Genomic DNA, 19529 nt, shown 5'->3' on the forward strand with positions numbered 1-19529 from the left:
CTGTTCTCCTTGAAGTCTTGCTTTTTAAGGTATTTATATGTATCCAAGCTATATATGTTCAAAAGATATGTCATTACATAAATTATAAGACTTCTCATATCCATGACATAGTAGCATCGCATTCGTTATTCCGATTCATCATTACTCTCATGGAGATTGACACTTAAACTAACGTCTTGATTTACGTAGACTTCATAGGACAAATGACTGAAAGTTGTCCAAAGTAGAGGAAAAGAGAGCATCAAATGAAAGAATTGAAGATATCATTAGTTCATTACCGTGTCATGTAAAGAATGAAGAACTTAGGACCCGTTTGGTTCAATCCCATATGTGTAATAATAATCCTTATCACACTATCATAGACGACATGTTTGGTTGCATTTAATGATGATAAAAAAGATGAAATTGGTAATAAAGATTGCACATTTTTGGATAATACCTATTTCTAAGGGGGACCCTATGAATGATCATTGCAAAGCTGCAATTCCTTATAAAATGTCCATTTAGTCCACAACAACCCATGTGAAAAGAAGGTACCTTCTCCCCCCCCCCCAAAAGAAACCTCTTCCCCCGTCTCCCTCCTTCCATTACCATCATTGCTCCCTCTCCAGCCGCATTTTCCTGCCTCAATTATCATCATTGCATTACATGGATTCCCCTTACTTGTGCCTACTTTTCCACATCACTAATGGAGGCTGCATCAGCAATTTCCGAAGGAAAGCTGGGATCTGCGTGCGTCGAAAATCCTAAACCGTTTACCATAGGTTTCACGCCAGAATGGCAATTCAGATCAGAGATTGACGCACTGAAATCGAGGATGAACCTTTAGAATAATCCTCCCATTGCATAGTGCTCAACGGGAACACGCCGAGTTGACCCAATTGCTCTATGAATGCTCTTCGTCCTTCAAGATCTGGTTCATGGCAGCCAATCTCACAATCCCTGAAGCCACATTAATGAAGAAGCCAATTAGTGGAAGCAAGATCCATGTGGTTTGGGAAGTAATATCCTAAACCCTTGCATGGTGTTCAATGATGGGATCCCTAAGCCTTCACTGACAAATGATGATTTAATGCCAGTCCATTTTTCTTTTTTTTGGGAGGCGTTATGGGTTACCTACCAAAAGTGTTTTAGAATTAATATATTAATTTACTTATGATTGTTGATTGCATTTACCTCCAAATGTAATCCAACTTCACATTCAAAAGCTGGTCAAAGAGGACAAAATGAAAAAAATGATAATATTGGAAGAGGAGATGATTTGTTGAACACTTATGGCCGTTGAGAATATGTTATGCGTTTCATCATGAAATCCAATGTGCGAAGTAGGACTAATATTCAATATTATTTCCAGTTCTTAATATAAGAGCTAATTGATTAATTTCAGTATATTAAAAAATTAGTTAAAGTAGTTATTTAAATAGGTATTGTTTTTCCTAAAATATCCTTATTAATCATGTATGTTAGAACTACTATTTGATGAAATCTCTAACATGTGTAACTACTACGAAGATATCTAAAAAAAAAAGGATGAATATGAGAGACAAAGTAGATTGGGATATTATATTTAGGACCGAATTAAATATTAAACTAGTTCTTATATTAAGGATTAGAGGCAGTATATCAAAAATTATAATATAAAATTCGTAGCAAACTCACTATTCATTGATCATAAATAATACCACTGATATCAAACTCCACGCGATGTAGTATCGTATTATACCTTTTCAGTAGCAAACGCGAGTGTGCACACAATAGTTAAAGTCCTACTTATCACTCATTTAAAAATTATATATCCATCTTTCATTATTAACATGACTAGAGAGTATATTTTAATTTCTATTGTACAAGCTTTAAATCTACTTCGACAATGACGCTAGGAAGATATAAAATATTGCTTGAACAACGTTTATAATTATAAGGCTACACATACCCCACACACACACGCTTGAGATTTCTCATATTATTTATGAAGGTTTTCGGGCATACCTGGAGTCTGCAATGTAATCAGGTTGCCACGCGGAGGTCCGATCACGGTGACGGAGTCGGATCTGTGTTTTCACAGCAAATGCACCACGAGAGAGAGAGAGCTGAAGAGAGGAAGTGTTTTTCTGAATGAAATAAAAAATGAACCCGCCGGTGTGTTATGGAGAGGAAAGAAAAACTGAAATTATACATGGCGGCAGTTTTTTCCTTTTTGTAACTACCTCCACTTATCCATTCCTCGTAACCGTGCGATTCCAAAAACAAGACCCACATTTCTTGTTATTTTCACCAGGACCCCAATTGTAATTGGGCTTGGGTCCAATCCACCAAGGGTGGACTGGCCCATTTTCCTACATCTCCCACTCACACTTGGTGGATTAGATGTCGCGGGCTAGTCTCTTCACCTTCCCTCAATTTCATACTTAGTGCTTTGCCGTGACCGCGTGGGCATGACGTCTTCGCTTAGGTCCCTGTACTAGAAATCCCTTTTAAAGGATCAGCACAAGTCACCCTCTCCTTTGTGTAGCTTGAATTTTAAAATTATGCCTCAGATGTCCTAGATTTACTTATATACACTTTTCCACGGTAAATCTAATCCCTCTCGAGTCAATGGTTGACTCAGATTACCTTTCTCGTATGTCTAGTATCCACACTTATGACCACAAAATGTCATAAGGGACATGTCACAGACACTAGCATAGGTGTGTATATCACAGTTAATCTTCCTTTCGCCCAAATATCACTTTGAAATGAATCAGTCGCTTTCTTAGCATACTACCTTAGATCGCATCAATCATGACCATAGGACATATGCCAAAGTAGCAGTCACTAAAACATATCTTCATGATATTGTCAAAGTCAAAGGACACCAATAGGAGGATAATTCCTCCCTGGGACTCACACAGCAATGAAGCAGGGATCTTTCACTTGCTTCCCTTTTTGCGGTTCTCTCAGCACATGTGGTATGAAACACATGCTACGGTGTTACTCTTTTACTATAAGAGCGTATGTCGATTTAGATTTATTATCAACACCGTACAGACTTAGGTCCAGACACACTCAGTATCTAAACCCAAATTCTTCAACTCTGCTCATTGTTATGACGTCGACGTTGAAGAGTTTGTTGTCTGGCTACAGGTATTATGGAAGTGGGATTCCAAACTTCGATCCAGCTTTATCAACGTGGATCTCATCTTGACTTGCTACACTTTAGTCAAGGCGACATAAAGTTTGTGTTTCTTCTCTACCATATCAGCATTCATTGCTGCTTTACTGGTGAACACAAATGTCTCATCTTTGTTCACTCCACCTGAGTGTCAAAGGCGGTTGCCCGTGTGAGAGAGCCAACCTTTTAACCTGTACGACATACTAGACATTGTATACTTTCAGACAGACACATAAAGTGATAACGAAATATAATTTCATTAATGAAGCATTCATATTACACTTTACGTATGCCAAGGGCTTGTACATGTTCTTTAAAACTTTTTCGCCTATTGGCTTTGTCAGAGGATCTGCTACCATACATTTGGTTGAAATGTATTGTACAGTAACAATCTTTTGTGCTATGTAATCTCTAACAAAATTATACTTGATGTCAATGTGCTTGGTTTTGCTGTGATACTTAGGATCTTTAGTATAGGCTATGGCTGCAGTATTGTCACAGTATACCATCACCGGATTGGTACTCTCGTTTCCAAATCCAAGGTGTTCTATAAATCTCTTCAGCCATAAAGCCTCTTGCACTGCTGCAGTGCATGCCACAAACTCAGCTTCCATTGAATGTAAGGCAATGCACGTTTGCTTCTTGCTACTCCAACATATGGCGCCATTGTTGAGTAAGAAGGTATAACCTGAAGTTGACCTTCGTTCTTCTTCATCTCCGCCTACATCAGCATCGGAGTACCCAACAAGACGCAGGTCACCTCCTTCGTAGCACAGTGCATAATTGGAAGTGCCCTTTAAGTATCTCAAGATCCTCTTCACTGCTTTCCAATGCTTTTCACCGGGGTTAGACTGGAATCTGCTCACCAGTCCCACTGCATAACAGATGTCTGGTCTTGTACACATCATTGCGTACATCAGACTACCAACAGCACTGGCATATGGAACTCTTTCCATCTTCTTTTTATCAGATTCGGTTTTGGGACACATGTCAGAACTCAAAGCCACTCCAGTGGCAACGGGTGTACTCATGGGATTGCAGTCTTTCATGTTAAATCGCTCAAGAATCTTGTTGATATAATTCTCTTGTGAAAGAGAGAGGATTCGTTTTGAACGATTTCTTTGGATCTTAACTCCAAGTATATACTCTGCTTCACCCATGTCTTTCATTTCAAAATTCGACGAAAGCCATTCTTTAATAGCCACCACCGAATCTAGACTATTTCCGGCTAATAGTATATCGTCTACATATAAGGATAATATGACAAAATTACCCTCAAACCGCTTAATGTAGACGCAGTGGTCTTCCTCTATCATTTGGAAGTCATATGAGGTTATTGCTTTGTGAAACCTCAAATACCACTGTCTGGATGATGTTTCAATCCATAAATGGACCTTTTGAGTTTACAAACTTTATTTTCTTTTCCTTTTTCAATGAAACCTAATGGTTGTTCCATATAGATTTCTTCATCCAGATCACCATTCAGAAATGCGGTTTTTACATCCATCTGATGTAATTCTAAATCTAAACTGTTTACTATTGCCAGAATAAGTCTAATAGAATTGAAACGCACAACAGGTGAGAATGTATCTTCATAATCTATTCCTTCCTGTTGTGTGTACCCCTTTGCCACTAATCGAGCCTTGTATTTGTCAATTGATCCATCCACTTTTCTTTTAATTTTGAGAACCCACTTGTTCCCAATGGCTTTACGCCCTTTTGGAAGATCAACTAACACCCAAACTTGGTTCTTTTTCATTGAGTCCATTTCTTCTTCCATAGCTTTCATCCATTCATCTTTTGCAGGACCTGACAAGGCTTCTCGTACAGAACGGGGCTCATCATCCCCTTCTGGAGTAACTAAGAGAGATTCGCCTTCTATTTGAAAGCGTCTTTTGGGAACACTTTCCCTGTTACTCCTTCTGACGGGAGCTATTTGCTTATCTTTCTTTCTTTGTTCAGGTCTTGGTGTTGACCTTTCTTGGCTCCCACTCAGATTGACACACCTAGACGATTCTGGTCTGTCAATTTGTTCTGCACTGACTTGTTCCTGTGTCTCATAAAGAGATACAGTGCGGTCAACATCTCCTCTTTAGGAAATTCAGTCTCAATGAATGTGGCATCTCTTGATTCCATTTCAGTCACTGTTCCATCTTCGTTTTCACCTATGAAAACGTATCCTTTAGATTGTTCAGAGTACCTTATAAAGATACATTTCTTTCCTCTAGGACCCAATTTCCCATGCTTGTGGGAATCATCATGAACATATGCCGCTGACCCCCAGGGTCTTAGGACACTTAGATCCGGTTTGCGTTTTGTCCATAATTCATAGGGTGTGGAAGCGACTGATTTTGAGGGCACACGGTTAAGTATGAAGGTTGCCGTTAACAAAGCATCACCCCAATATGAAATTGGTAGGTTTGCTTGAGCCATCATAGACCTAACCATGTCTAGAAGAGTTCTATTCCTCCTCTCAGCCACTCCATTCTGTTGTGGAGTGCCAGGGATAGTCAGTTGTCTAATTATCCCTTTTTCCTCACAGAGCTGTTTAAATTGATCAGATAAATATTCACGACCTCGATCAGTACGTAATGCTTTAATTTTACTATCTATTTGATTCTCTACCTCATTTATGTATCGTCTAAAGCACTCAAGTGCTTCAGACTTATGCGAGATCAAATAGACATGACCATATCGTGAAAAATCGTCAATAAAGGTAATAAAATACCAAGCTCCGTGTCTCGCCCTCACACTCATTGGACCACAGATATCAGAATGGATTAATTGCAATGGATTTTCAGCTCTTGTTCCCTTACCGAAAGGTTTTCTAGTTGCCTTACCAGCTAGACAATTTTCACATAAGGACATTTCCATGTTAGGGATTGTGCCCAACATTCCTTCTTTTGCTAGTTTAATCATTCTATTTTGATTAATATGTCCTAGTCTAGCATGCCAGATATTCATATCAGGATTGCTTGAAGAAATAGCAAAACAATCATGAGCGTTAAAACCAAAAGCAAGATCCATAACAAAAAATTTCTGGAATCTGAATGCTGAACCATAAAATTCAGAGTTGAAGGAAATGTCTGCAACTTTATCATGAAAATAAACATTAAACCCAAAGTCTACTAAGCAAATAACAGAAATTAAATTCCGTCGGATGTCGGGAGCATGAAGCACATCATGGAGTATCAAGGTCTTTCCACCACGCAAAGCAAGCTTGCAGGTGCCAATCCCTCGAACCTCGATTCTCGCATTGTTCCCAACATAAAGCCACTTGCTTTGATACGGCAACCGACGGTATTCCACGAAGGATCCCCGATCCCTGCTTACGTGGTCTGTGGAGCCTGAGTCTATAATCCAAGAAGAAGAAACAGGTTCTGTTAGAAAAACAGTACTAGAAACATATGAAACATGTGAATTCACATAATTCACTAATACCTTTTCGCTTTCAGCCTGTTTGGAACAGTCACGTGCGAAATGGCCCATTTGTTGGCAGGCGAAGCATTTGACCTTCTTCAGGTCTAGCTTCTTCTTCCCGCCTTTCTTTCCCTTCTTCTTAAATTGTTTCTTGCCCTTTTTAAATTGAGGACCGCCCTTCTTCCCTTTCTTTTGGGGCTTCTTGCCCTTTTTGAAATTGGGCTTAGATTGGGAAGTACCAGCATCCTCAGTTAAATAAGTTTGTCCAGAGCTCTTGTAAGCCTCTAGACGTTCATCTTCCAGCTCCAGATGCTTAGCTACATCATTAAAAGTGATGATGTTTTCATTGTGGGTTAGGTTGACTTTCATGTGCTCCCAACTTGCAGGGAGTGACCTGATGACAGCCTGCACTTGCTGCTCATCAGACAGATTATGTCCAGCTTCCTTCAGTTCCCGGATCATATTGGCCATCTCTCTCAGATGTTGCTTCATAGGATTGTTTGGCTTGAGCTTATAGGTATCGAACTTAATCGTCAACCTCTAAGCTTGGTCGTAGAGACTCCGCCAAACTTATCCTTCAATGCTATCCACATGGCCTGTGCAGTTTTGTGCGACTCAAACTCACACATCAGGTCATCAGCCATGGAGCTCAAAAGCGTGATTCTTGCTATGCTATTCTTCTTTTTCCAGGTTAGATATGCCTCTTGGTCTCTCCTGTGCTGGTTTGTGTTGCCAGCCTCAGGTTCAACCATAGCAGTGGTGAGAGGCTCTATCGCATCCTGTTCCTCTAGGATATACTGGACCTTTCGGTGCCAGATGTCCCAGTTGTCCCCGTTAAGCTTTTCTCCCTTGTTCAATTCAGCAATTATGTTCTTGGTTGCCATTCTTAGTTCTGTGACAAATCTATCCCACATTAATCTATGTTCTCTTTAAAGAGAACCGAACCAAAGAACATTTCAGTTATATAGCACAATGAAGTATACAATGTAATGTGCCTATATTATCCTCGATCAGTAAATAATGAAATTACAAGATCTATGATCAAGAGAATACGTTTGTACCTCCCATCACACAGATACTAGCAATAATCATCATGTCCTATCAAGGATTTTATATAAGCACTTCAAAGATTGTAACCTTTAGAAGTCTCATCTTCTAAAAGCTCCCACTTATAAAAGGCATACATATGATATTCATAAATAATCATACAACAATAATTCAAGTAATTTCATTAAATGAAATAACATACTTAGTCTGTTTACAATGCATGAAACCACAAATTCATGGCGAATACAAATATTACATCATTTGATATGAACATAAATGTAATCAAGCATTGCTTTTCTTAGGCTTCTAAGTTTGCGCGTTTTGTTCATAAAGGAGGACACTAGCTCTATGGCCCAAATCCAGTAAGACTTTCTTATGGGTTTGCCTTTAGGTCCGCCTCTAACTCTTATTGCTCTTATGTACTCCATTATGACTCTAAGGTAGAATTCTGTATTCTTCTTATCGGTCATGTAATGGACGTAGCTAGCGAGCACACCATTGATGCCTTTTATGTTTGTCAATTTAGCTGCATCACTTTCAGCTATTCTCATAGCTAAAGCAGGGGTACAGGGTTGATCCACCTCTTCGCCTTCCTCTACTTCGGTTTTATTGGGAAGATCTAGCGAATCATTACAGACCAAATGAGGTTCGGTACGGAGGGGTTCAGTGGGAAATAAAGATTCTGACTCAGGTCCAGAATCCATTAACTCCTCCGGGATTTCTTGAGGAACCTCTTCAGGGTCCTCTTCAGGATCCTCATCCTCTGGTTCATATTCTGGAACTGCATTATCCATGTATAGTATTCCAATGAACCATCTTGGATATTTTCAGTGCTACTAGAAGCCTCTTGCTTCATTTTCACCTAGAACAAAATAATTTAAATTATTTTGAATATTCTGGAATTTATTTCCGCATGAAAATACCAGAAAATACACTGAAATACTCACAAATAGATCCTTAATTATCTCCAAAATTATCAAATTATATATCAAAATGAAGATCTTGATTTTAGGGATTTTTAGAGACAAACGCACCTCAAACGGACCTTCCACGCGCCTACACGCGCCCCTAGAAGGAAAAATTAGCGAAAAATGAAAAAAAAATTTCCCACTCGCCCTGTCGGCGCGTGTACTTCACGCGCCACCATGCAGCCTGCCGCCGGTGACACGCGCGTACCTGCGGCTTCCACGCGCCACCACCTGTCAGGTGGTGGTCCCCACGTGCCAAGGTGGGGTGCCACGTGGCAGAACGCGCCACGTGGCGCTGCTTGGTCCAAAATTTTTTTTTTAATTCTCGGTTTTTTTTTAAAATTAAAAGTTTTGGGGCCGGTTGGGTTTGGGTCCATTTCGGCCCAACCGGTTCCCTTCAAATTTTTTTTTTTTTTTGATCTGGGCTGGATCCTGCCTCCAGCCCAGTACACCCTTTCCCTTTTTTTTTTTTTTTTGGTCTGCTGGATCCTACGTCCAGCCCAGTAAATAATTTTTTTTTTTTTAGGAGGGGCCAAAACGACGCCGTTTTGGCCCCTGGAGGTCACCTTCAACTCAACCTCCAGCCGGGTCGCCTTGACCCGGCTTCTGCAACCGGGTCGGGTCCGACGGACCCGTCGGACCCGATTTCTTCTCTCTCCTCCGTATCTCCCGCCGTCGGTGTGTCCGTTTTTAGTGTACTTTATATCATTTTCTTCGTTTTTTCGAGTTCTACGCAATGGGATAAATTTTGAAGCCTAAAAACTTGATTTTAAGCAACCAAAAACGAACACGTACGGCCAAAATATATACTGTATAAAACGATTTTCAGAGGCAGAGAAGCAACCCAATATGTCTAAACATAAATATAAGATACAAAAACTATCATACTGAAAGTAAAATGGAGGATTTGCATAATATATTGAAGCAAATCGCAAGTTACTCAGACCGAACAATCAGAAAAAAATACTGATATGAAAACGCAGGCCACAGAATCTACAGAAATATCACATGCTCTGATACCAATGTAGGTTTTCGGCATACCTGGAGTCTGCAATGTAATCAGGTTGCCACGCGGAGGTCCGATCACGGTGACGGAGTCGGATCTGTGTTTTCACAGCAAATGCACCACGAGAGAGAGAGAGAGCCGAAAGAAGTGTTTTTTCTGGAAAAATAAAAAACCCGCGGGTGTGTTGAATGGAGAGGAAGGAAAAAACGGAAGTTAATCTGGCGGCAGTTTTTTTAACTACCTCCACTTATCATTCCTCATACCGTGCGGTTCCAAAACAAAAGGGGAAAATTACGACTAATGACCCACATTTCTTGTTATTTTCACCAGGACCCCAATGATAATGGGCTTGGGTCCAATCCACCAAGGGTGGACTGGCCCATTTCCTACAAGAAATATTAAAATTTAAAACAGACGAGTATATCATTTTAATTATAGATGATTTTCTTCTTCGATTTTAAAAGCCGTAAAACCTCCCCTGAATCAATAGTTATAAAGCACAAACATTCCTTTTATTTTTAACATTTTATTTCCATCACTACCCATTCGTTATTTATAATTAAGTCATACGTGTTGGATCAAAGTACCTCTCCTGAGACACAGATGCTAGGTTAAAAATTGATAATACATTCGTCCTAATTATAAGACCTCGTTTAGTCTACAAACGAAAATCTTATAAGTAGGATCAGATGTAATATTAAATAATAGGTGTTTTAATATATAATAATCATTTCATAATAACTAAATGATTTTGGTGCACGGAATTGCAGAAATTGTCTCAACGCCCACCAAGCGGTAGCTAGTCGCTTTTATTTTTGAAATATATAGATTCATTTGATTTGTGGCTGGCCAAAAAAAAAATCCCTTTTATTTGAAAACGTCCATGGAAGAGAAATGAAACGTAACTCGTATCAGCAATTCGCCTTCAGAGTACCGTCATCTGAAACATCGAAGAGTATTAAAAATGAGTTGTGCCTTTCACTCCAAAACAAAAAAGAGATGTGCCTCTTTGTATTGATCCAGTGAGTTAACATTAACAACTAATAGAGGTGAATGTATCAATTTAAACACGTACTTCTAATTCCAGTATAAATCGAAGGACTCTAAATTACATTATTGAATTAAAGTAAAATAGTATAACAGTCTCTCTCTCTCTCTCTCTCTCTCTCTCTCTCTCTCCTCTCTCTCTCTCTCTGTCTCACACACACACGCAGTCTCTTACACGTACATGGAACAATAGACTTTGTACACACACTAAATAACTTAAAAAAAGGCTTCTCACCCTATTTACGTATGTAAACGATAAGTTGGAACTGCTAGCAAATGCTTGGCTCTTGGAATTGAGAGACCAAACTCTTCATTCATGTCCAAGTCACTGGGAGACATACCATAAGGAAGTTCCCAAGAAAAGCAATGAACCAATTGAGCTAAAACAAATTTAACACTAGTCATACCCAAGTTCATGCCAGGACAACCTCTGCGACCTGAGCCAAATGGTAACAGTTGAAAATCGTGTCCTCGAACGTCAATATTGCTGTCAACAAATCTCTCAGGATGGAACATATGCGCATTTTCAGACCAAACCTTAGGATCACGTCCTATGGCCCACACATTTACAATTACCCTTGTCTTTTTCCTTATATAGCACCCATTGATTGTAACATCCTCCATACTCTCTCGAGGGACAAGTAAAGGTGCAACTGGATATAGTCTAAGAGTCTCTTTGATTACCATATCTAAATAACTTAACTTCGCTAAATCAGACTCTTCCACCATTCTCGTCATTCCAACAACGTTTGTGTAGCTCATTTTGAAGATTTTTCATCACTCTTGGATGCCTCAAAAGTTCGGATAAAGCCCACTCAATTACAACAATAGAAGTGTCAGTTGCCCCTCCAACCATATCTGATAAAATAGCTTTGATGTTGGCTTTATCTATCACATGGTCTTGGTCGTCCTGTAGATCCACAGGTTGGTGCATCAAGGAAAGCAATATGTGTATGAAGTCGTTATGGTGTTGTAAATTTTGTCCTTTTGACGTGTTTTCATGCTCCATCACTATCTTATCCAACACATCCTCGAGCGCCTTGTTGTTTCTCTTTAACTTTCGTGTCAAGCCCTGGCAACATCAATTCAATAGCTCACTATATATGAAGGATAACACCAATCTGGAAAGTCTAGATATGATCTGAACAGTCCAGACCTCATTTTCTTTTATTTTAAGTTTTAAAATAATTATTTTAATAGGTATAGAATCTAAAATAAAGATAATGTGTTAATTATCATTTTCCAAAAATATTTTTATTTAAAATAATTAATGAAAAATTTTAAATTTAGACCATCCAAATCTGATAAAACCCAATTAAATGTGTATTTTTTTAAAGTTCATACTATATATGTTTAATTTCTATCTAGAAACGCAAGGAAAAATATTTAAAAACAATCAATGCTCAAGGCGAAAAGATTATAGGCACATAACATACCTGGAGATCAAATACACCGAGCCAAGGGACATAATCAGCGAGATTAAATGCTCCCACCAAGCTCATTGCCTCCTTAATCAGCCCTTTTAGGTTAAACCTATCGTCCTTGGCGCGTCCCAGGACCATCCGATAAATTATGTTCTCTATAAGCTCCCCCACCATCTCACTAATATCAACAACCTCACGCGCCGCCGCGGCTCTCTCTAGGGACTTCACCGTCACTCCCACCTCCTCCTTTCTCAAAGGTGCAAACATCTCCACTCTTGATGCGCTTAGAAGGTGAATGGTGCACAGTTTCCTCACATGTCTCCAGTACGGACCATACTCGGCAAACACCACTCCCTTGTTGGCTCCTTTAGAAAACGGATCCGCCGCCCGTATTTTGGGTCGGGTCGCAAAAACAGTGTCATGAGTCTTGAGGAATTGAACGGCAGCTTCAGGGGACGAAACGACAATCGCAGGAACTTGTCCCAACTTCAACGACATGATGGGACCATATTTTTGGGCCAGCGATCGAAGGCTACGGTGTGGTCGTTTACCCAACATGTGGAGGTTACCAATGATTGGGAGGGGCGGTGGCCCCTGTGGTTGGTTCTGACCATCTTTGTGTCGTTTTGGGAAGAGGATATTAGTGGATAGGACCAATATCAATGTCAACAAAAGGATCGCAGGAATCGCTAGTGTTGAAGGAAACATGTCTGGTTGTTTTGCTTCGGAAACCGATCAAAGAGGGAATAAATTTTGTGCTTATGCTTGATAGTGGCGGATTGAATGCTAATATATATGTGAAATAGGTAGGATCCTGTTCCTATGACGTGATCAGCAAGATAATACGTAAATAGATAGAAACAAACAAAGACCTAAGAAATTAAAAAAACAAAAGTGTCAAACCCTCGAGAAAGAGAATCCAAACTCATCAACCTCTTTCGTATATATAAAATTGTGAGCTTTTGTCTCCCGATAAATGGATATGGACATTTGTTGAGTTCACACTACGTATATTATATTCAAGCATCGTCATCTTCTTTGTTCCCAGTAATTTTTTGACCAGATTGCTGTTGAATTGAAGGAAGCTCTTCCATGGACATAGTCCTCTACTTCTTGCCCAAGGATAAATTAAATTCTCGGTGTCCAAAATCCACACTTGGTGCTCAAGAAAGATGGAAACTTCCATGGAGCCTGCGTCAATTACCATCCATGAAGCTCCATTGCCATGATCAGATGGCTAAGGCAATATAATTGAGTAATTTAATTATTGGGCGCTACACATCATCACCAAATGATAAAATCAGAGCTTAATTAGAACCATCCCCTCATAAGAATAATAATCTTCACCGATAGAATCTTATGAATTAACTTTTAAAAGTACTATCAAACATTAGGGTTATAAGATAATATGTGTGTATTGGCACGGCAAATGCACGGACCGTCACAAGTTAAGACATTATATGTTTATGTAAAATCATGCGACATTAACAATCACTATTCTGATAATGAATATAAGCATATGATAAAGAATTGTTGCTTGCCCAAGAAAGAAGGAAAAAAACAAAGTAGTTTGGGTAAATCAGTTATTGTTTTGTCTAGTTTTCTTTGAGGAAGATTTAAAAAAAATGAAATTTATGGCATATTTAATTTAAACTTTGTTTTGTTTCTTAAATTTAGATTTAAATTTCTGCTTCCACCGGAATACCCGAAATTGTGCCTCTAATTAAAGTGTCAAATTGATCATACTTGATAACAAATTACTAAATCGTTTGAAGGAAATATCTTTATTTGTAATATACTATTTGTAAAATCCATATACTTATACAGATAGTGGTTTATATATATGTATATATATATATATATTTGGTATACTAAAAGTTTAGATGAGTTGGGTTTTAGAGGCTTACCATGACCAAGGTATACTTTGAAGCTCAGAAAACGCTTATTTGATGCCCACCAATGCGGTCCTTACATAGGTAATGGGATTCACATTCACGATCTTACAGGTTATGAGCCGACTTTTTACCAATTAAGCCAACTCTTGTTGGTAGTTTATATACACATATATACAGCGTATGTCTGACTGCTTGGGTAAAATAAAAACAAGGGGAGAGAAACAATTATATGTAGACTATAGAAAATCTTACACGTTAAGCTATATATGTTTGACATTATTGAAATAAATTTCAACACACACACAAGCACAGTACATTCTTCATGCGATTTCCATAAATTAAAACAACACACATATACAATAGAACGCATCAAGTTAAACTAAAAAACTGATCGACGGAAAAGTATGAAGAATCTTGCTAATATAAAAATACCCACATAATTCCTCAAACGATAGGCCTTGTAATCTGAGCCTTTATTTTCAGACAAGGTACACTGGATGCATAACTAAAGGCATAGCCTAAAACCCTAGACCTTGATAATCAGTTTGAATAGTCCGTATGTAATCTACAAGTTGGAACAACCTGCAAATGCTTCGTTCTTCGGACTGTGAGGCCAAACTTTTCATTCATATCCAAGTCACTTGGACACACGCCACAAGGAAGCTCCCAACTAAAGCAATGCACCAATTGAGCTACAACTAACTTAACTGTGGTCATACCCATTTGAAGTCCAGGACATCTTCTACGACCTGAACCAAATGGTAAAAATTGATAATTATGCCCATGAATATCTATATTGTTATCAACGAACCTTTCTGGATAGAACATATAAGCATCATCGGACCATAACTTAGGATCTCGTCCGATAGCCCATGCATTCATCATGATCCTGGACTTTTTTCTTATGCAATATCCATTAACTGTGACATCCTTCATACTTTCTCGAGGGATAAGTAAAGGAGCAGGTGGATGTAATCTAAGAGTCTCCTTAATGACCATATATGAGTAACTTAACTCTGCTAAATCAGCCTCATCCACCATTCTGTTCATTCCAACCACATTTTGTAGCTCATTTTGGAGATTTTTAATCACTCTTGGATGCCTCAAGAGTTCAGATAGAGCGCAGTCAACCACAATGACAGAAGCGTCAGTTGCGGCAAAAATCATATATGCTAAAATAGCCTTGAGGTGGTCTCTATCAATAACATTGTTTTGGTCGTCATACAAATCCGTAGGTTGACGTATCAAGGAAAGCATTATGTGTACGAAGTCGACGTGATTCTGGCCATTTTGTTCTCTTGTAGCTTATTCCTGCTCTCTGACTATTTTTTCCAACACACACTACAAAAAAATAGACTTTAGGCGACAACTTTCGACGGCAACAAAAAAAGTCGCCGCTGAAAGTCCACTTTCATCGGCGAAACCAAAAAGTCGCCACTGAAAATTCGCCATTGAAACCAAGACTTTCAGTGGCGACAAAAGTGTCGCCGCTGAAAGTAGACCTTCAGCGGTGACTTTTTTTGTCATCGCCGAAAGTGGATTTTTAGCGGCGACTTTTTTAGTCACTGCTAAAAGTTCGTTATTAAAACCAAGACTTTCAACGGCGACAAAAGTGTCGCCGCCGAAAGTAGACCTTCAGCGGTGACTTTTTTTGTCGCCGCCGAAAGTAGAGTTTTAGCGGCGACTTTTTTAGTCGCCGCTGAAAGTTCATTATTAAAACCAAGACTTTCAGTGGCAACAAAAGTGTCGCTGCTGAAAGTAGACCTTCAGCGGCGACTTATTTTGTCGCCGCCGAAAGTGGACTTTCAGCGGTGACTTTTTTTGTCACCGCTGAAAGTATAATATAATAATATATATTTTATTTTACAATATTAATAAACAAATTTAATCTGGCTCAGCAGCAAGAAGATTGGACACGAAAGGAGGCGGTCACGAGTTCGAACCTGGAAGAAGACACATTTAAGGTGAAAATATTTGGACGATGACGTGGCGAGGAGGAGTGATGTGGAGGTGGCTAGTGATGATGTGGCTGCCGGTGGCAATGACGTGGAGGTCGACAGTGATGACGTGGCAGCCAGAGACGATGACATGGCACCGGCGGTGATGACGTGGCATTGGTAAAGCCAATTCTTCTTAGGCATTACTTTCAGCGGTGACAAAAAAGTCACCGCAGAAAACACTTTCGGCAGTGACATTTGTCGCCGCTTAAAAGTCTTTCAGCGGCGACAAGAGTGTCACCGCCGAAAGTGTTTTCTGCGGCGACATTTGTTGCCGCCGAAACTTCTAAAAGTCGCCGCTGAAAGTATCTTTGAGCGGCGACCTTTTTAGTCGCCACTGAAAGTTTTCAGCGACAGCTGCTACGGCAACGACTTTTCAGGGGCGACTTGTCGCCGCAAAAAACTTTCGGCGGTGACTGTTGTACTTTCAGCGGAGACAAGTCAATTTTTTTGTAGTGACATCGTCCAGTGCCATAACGTTTCTCTTTAATGTTCGTGTCAAACGCTGTCATTAATTAGTCAAATAGGTCATTCGATTCAGAGTTTCACACACAGACACACATATATCTATATATCAATGTTTTCGCCAGCTGTTATGCATAAACACACCGCTTTATCTGTATAACTTTAGAGGGTATCGAAGAAACTATTTACTGTTAAAGAAAAATGGAAGGAAATCCAATTATCATGCGCTTAAAATGATCGACTACTAGCACAAAATTAAAGCAAATTCTTTAATTTAATAAGTCATCAATGAAAGTTAACAATGTAAGTTGAAGTAAGATGTCCTTCACAAATATTCCACGCGTGCTAGCATTAAGAAGAAAATTGGGTGCCATTATTCTTGATGTTATTTTTCATGTAGGCAAATCTTTAAGCTTAAACAGGCCTTTTTATTCCTCTGTCTGAATGTAGAGAAAAGTAGGGGAAGAGAAAATTATGAGAAACGTAAGACAAAATAGAAGAGAAAAGCAACAAGCGAGATACCGTATACAGTATACCTAGCCACGGGACATAATCAACCAGATTAAACTGTCCCGCCAAGCTCAGTGCCTCCTGAACAAGCCCTTTTAAGTTAAAACCTATCATCCTTAGCACATCCCAGGATCATCCTGTTAATTTTATTTAGTTTTATTTAGTTTGCGCAGTTTAATTTTCTTAAACGAACAAGCAACATGAGAGAAAATGAACATAACATATCTATATATCGTCACTTGTATGCGTTGTATATAAAAATGAAATGAAAGAAAATGAGTCTTTTATGTATGATGTTATTTTATTTTATTTTATTTTGTAAAATACAAATTTCAACCTAAGACTATTTGGTCTAGTAGCACAAGATGTGCTCTTGGTGGCAACAGGTCTAGAGTTTGATTCCAACTATTGATCAAACTCTATGAGCATCAATATAATGCGGTTGTTATGTTCTTCATCTATTGTTAAGAAAAAATTAATAATATTTATGTAAAAACTATTAAAAAATATGGAAGGAAAGACCCAATCATAACACAAATTACATAATCTTAAACAATTCAGGCTATAAAGAAAATTACACTAACATGATTGAGCACAACAATCACTCTGCTAGGCAATATGATGGAAGAGCTACTAAGTGATTAGCTCTTGGAATCAATAGTCCAAATTTCTCAGTCATATCCACTTCATCAGGAGAAACGCCTTGTGGAAGTTCCCAATTAAAGCAATGCATTAATTGTGCTATAACCAGCTTAACAGTAATTAACCCTAACTGCATGCCAGGGCATCCTCTTCGACCTGAACCAAATGGTATCAGTTGGAAGTCTTTTCCTCGGAGATCTACATTGCTATTCAGGAACCTCTCTGGATAAAATGCTTCCGCATTATCTGACCATATCTTAGGATCCCGTCCTATTGCCCACACATTCACAATCACTCGTGACTTGTTCCTTATATAATATCCATTGATAGTTATATCCTTGGTGCTGACTCGAGGGAGCAGCAATGGCGCAACAGGATGTAGTCTCAAAGTCTCTTTGACCACCATGTCCAAGTAAGTCAACCTCGGCAAATCAACCTCCTCGACCAAATTGCTTTTTCCTACAAGGTTTTCCAGCTCATGTTGGAGTTTTTTCATTACTCTGGGATTCTTCAAGAGTTCTGAGAAAACCCAGAGACTAACAGTGACGGAAGTGTCTATTGCACCAGAAAGCAAGTCCAAAAGTATGGCCTTGATATTGGTTCGATCTTTGACTGGATTTTGTTCATCGTCATGAGAATCCTTCAAGCAAGAGAGTAATATGTCCACGATGTCCTTGTGTTGCATTTTCTGCAGTACTGTTTGTGCCTCTTCATGCTCTTTGATGATCGTTTCTAACATTTCATCAATTTCCTTACCATTCGTCTTTAAGCGTTTTGTAAAACCCTGGATCAATAATACCTGGTTAATTTGAGTAACAGTAACAAATTTTTGTAGGATTAATGTAAACTATGTATATATATTATAAAATTTTGTACAAAATTATGCTTCTCCGGTCCTTAATATAGGACCCAATTGTTGAGTTGGTTTTGGTCCTAAATATAAGACTCATTTCTTATATTTATCAATTTTCTCTAAATTACCCCCATGGATACTCCCTCAACCATAATCAGGTAGAAGAGGGAGAGGGAGCATTAAGAAAGATAATTATAGTGTTTTAAAAAAAATGTGTCACATTTCTTATAATTAACTAACTTACCTTACTTTCTTAATTTAATCAAATTAGTTAAATGGGTCTTATATTAAGAATCAGAAGAGTACTTTTCATAAAACTAAAATTTTGCGGCTTATTTCTAACTTCACGTGTGGCCTGAGTTAACAATCTAGTTTCACTCAAATTCTTTTATCCTCTTTAAAATTTAAATTTTGTAATCATATTTTTTAGCTTAGTTTTTATCTATTCTCTCTGTTTGATTATATTTTACTGAGAATCACTTATTGGTAAACAAAGCAACCAACTGTATAATTTAAATAAAAAAATTTCAGTAAAAATAAAAGGAGAGCAAAGTAACCAACTGTATAATTATAATAAAAGGCATATTGACCATTTGACACGCAAATTTTTGGCTTGTATGAGATTTTGATTCTGGACCCACAGAACAAATTAAATACACACAAGCAAAGGAGAAAGAAAAATAAAATGTAGCCTTTTTTACATGGGTTTGAGAATTCTAACAAAACTTATTGCGAAGGGCTAATTTATTGTAAAAATCGCAAAAAAAAAACCTTAAAAATTCTTTTCAAAGTGACTTTTTTTTTTTGAAGGTAAACAAACAGGGCCCAAAGCCCAAAAGTACCCTCAAAAGATCAACCTACGAAACCTAACCTTCCCCAACACGTTCAGATTCACTTCCAGTTCCGACTTCAGACGCCTCCATTTCCAACCTTATCCTCAAAGGTAACAGCGGCAAGTCCCAGATCTGAAAATCCCTAACCATTCGAAGTCCAATTTTTGCCAGACTATCTGCACAGCCATTCATCTTTTTCAGAATCGCTGTGATCTTCAACTCCCATCTCCTTTCAATAATCTCCCAAGCTTTCCTTTTCAATCCACACTGC

At 38.6% G+C, this 19529-nt stretch overlaps 2 protein-coding genes and 1 pseudogene across 2 annotated transcripts; all 3 read right to left on the minus strand.

The window, feature by feature from the left end:
• Positions 1-669: 669 nt before the first annotated feature.
• LOC114756325 (cytochrome P450 CYP736A12-like) lies at positions 670-12804 on the minus strand (annotated as a pseudogene).
• A 1694-nt stretch (positions 12805-14498) lies between these two features.
• LOC114756323 (cytochrome P450 CYP736A12-like) lies at positions 14499-15215 on the minus strand. Its single transcript, XM_028945266.1, has one exon. It carries the CDS (start codon positions 15213-15215, stop codon positions 14499-14501), a length of 717 nt encoding a protein of 238 aa, XP_028801099.1.
• A 2313-nt stretch (positions 15216-17528) lies between these two features.
• On the minus strand, positions 17529-18264 carry LOC114756326 (cytochrome P450 CYP736A12-like). The gene has a single exon (XM_028945269.1). The coding sequence runs from the start codon at positions 18255-18257 to the stop codon at positions 17532-17534; it is 726 nt and encodes a 241-aa protein (XP_028801102.1). The 5' UTR covers positions 18258-18264; the 3' UTR covers positions 17529-17531.
• Between the last annotated feature and the right edge of the window lie 1265 nt (positions 18265-19529).

Source organism: Neltuma alba, unplaced genomic scaffold (assembly GCF_004799145.2).
Source record: "Neltuma alba isolate B1F8T4 unplaced genomic scaffold, ASM479914v2 tig00010387_pilon, whole genome shotgun sequence".
Classification (NCBI taxonomy): domain Eukaryota; kingdom Viridiplantae; phylum Streptophyta; class Magnoliopsida; order Fabales; family Fabaceae; genus Neltuma; species Neltuma alba.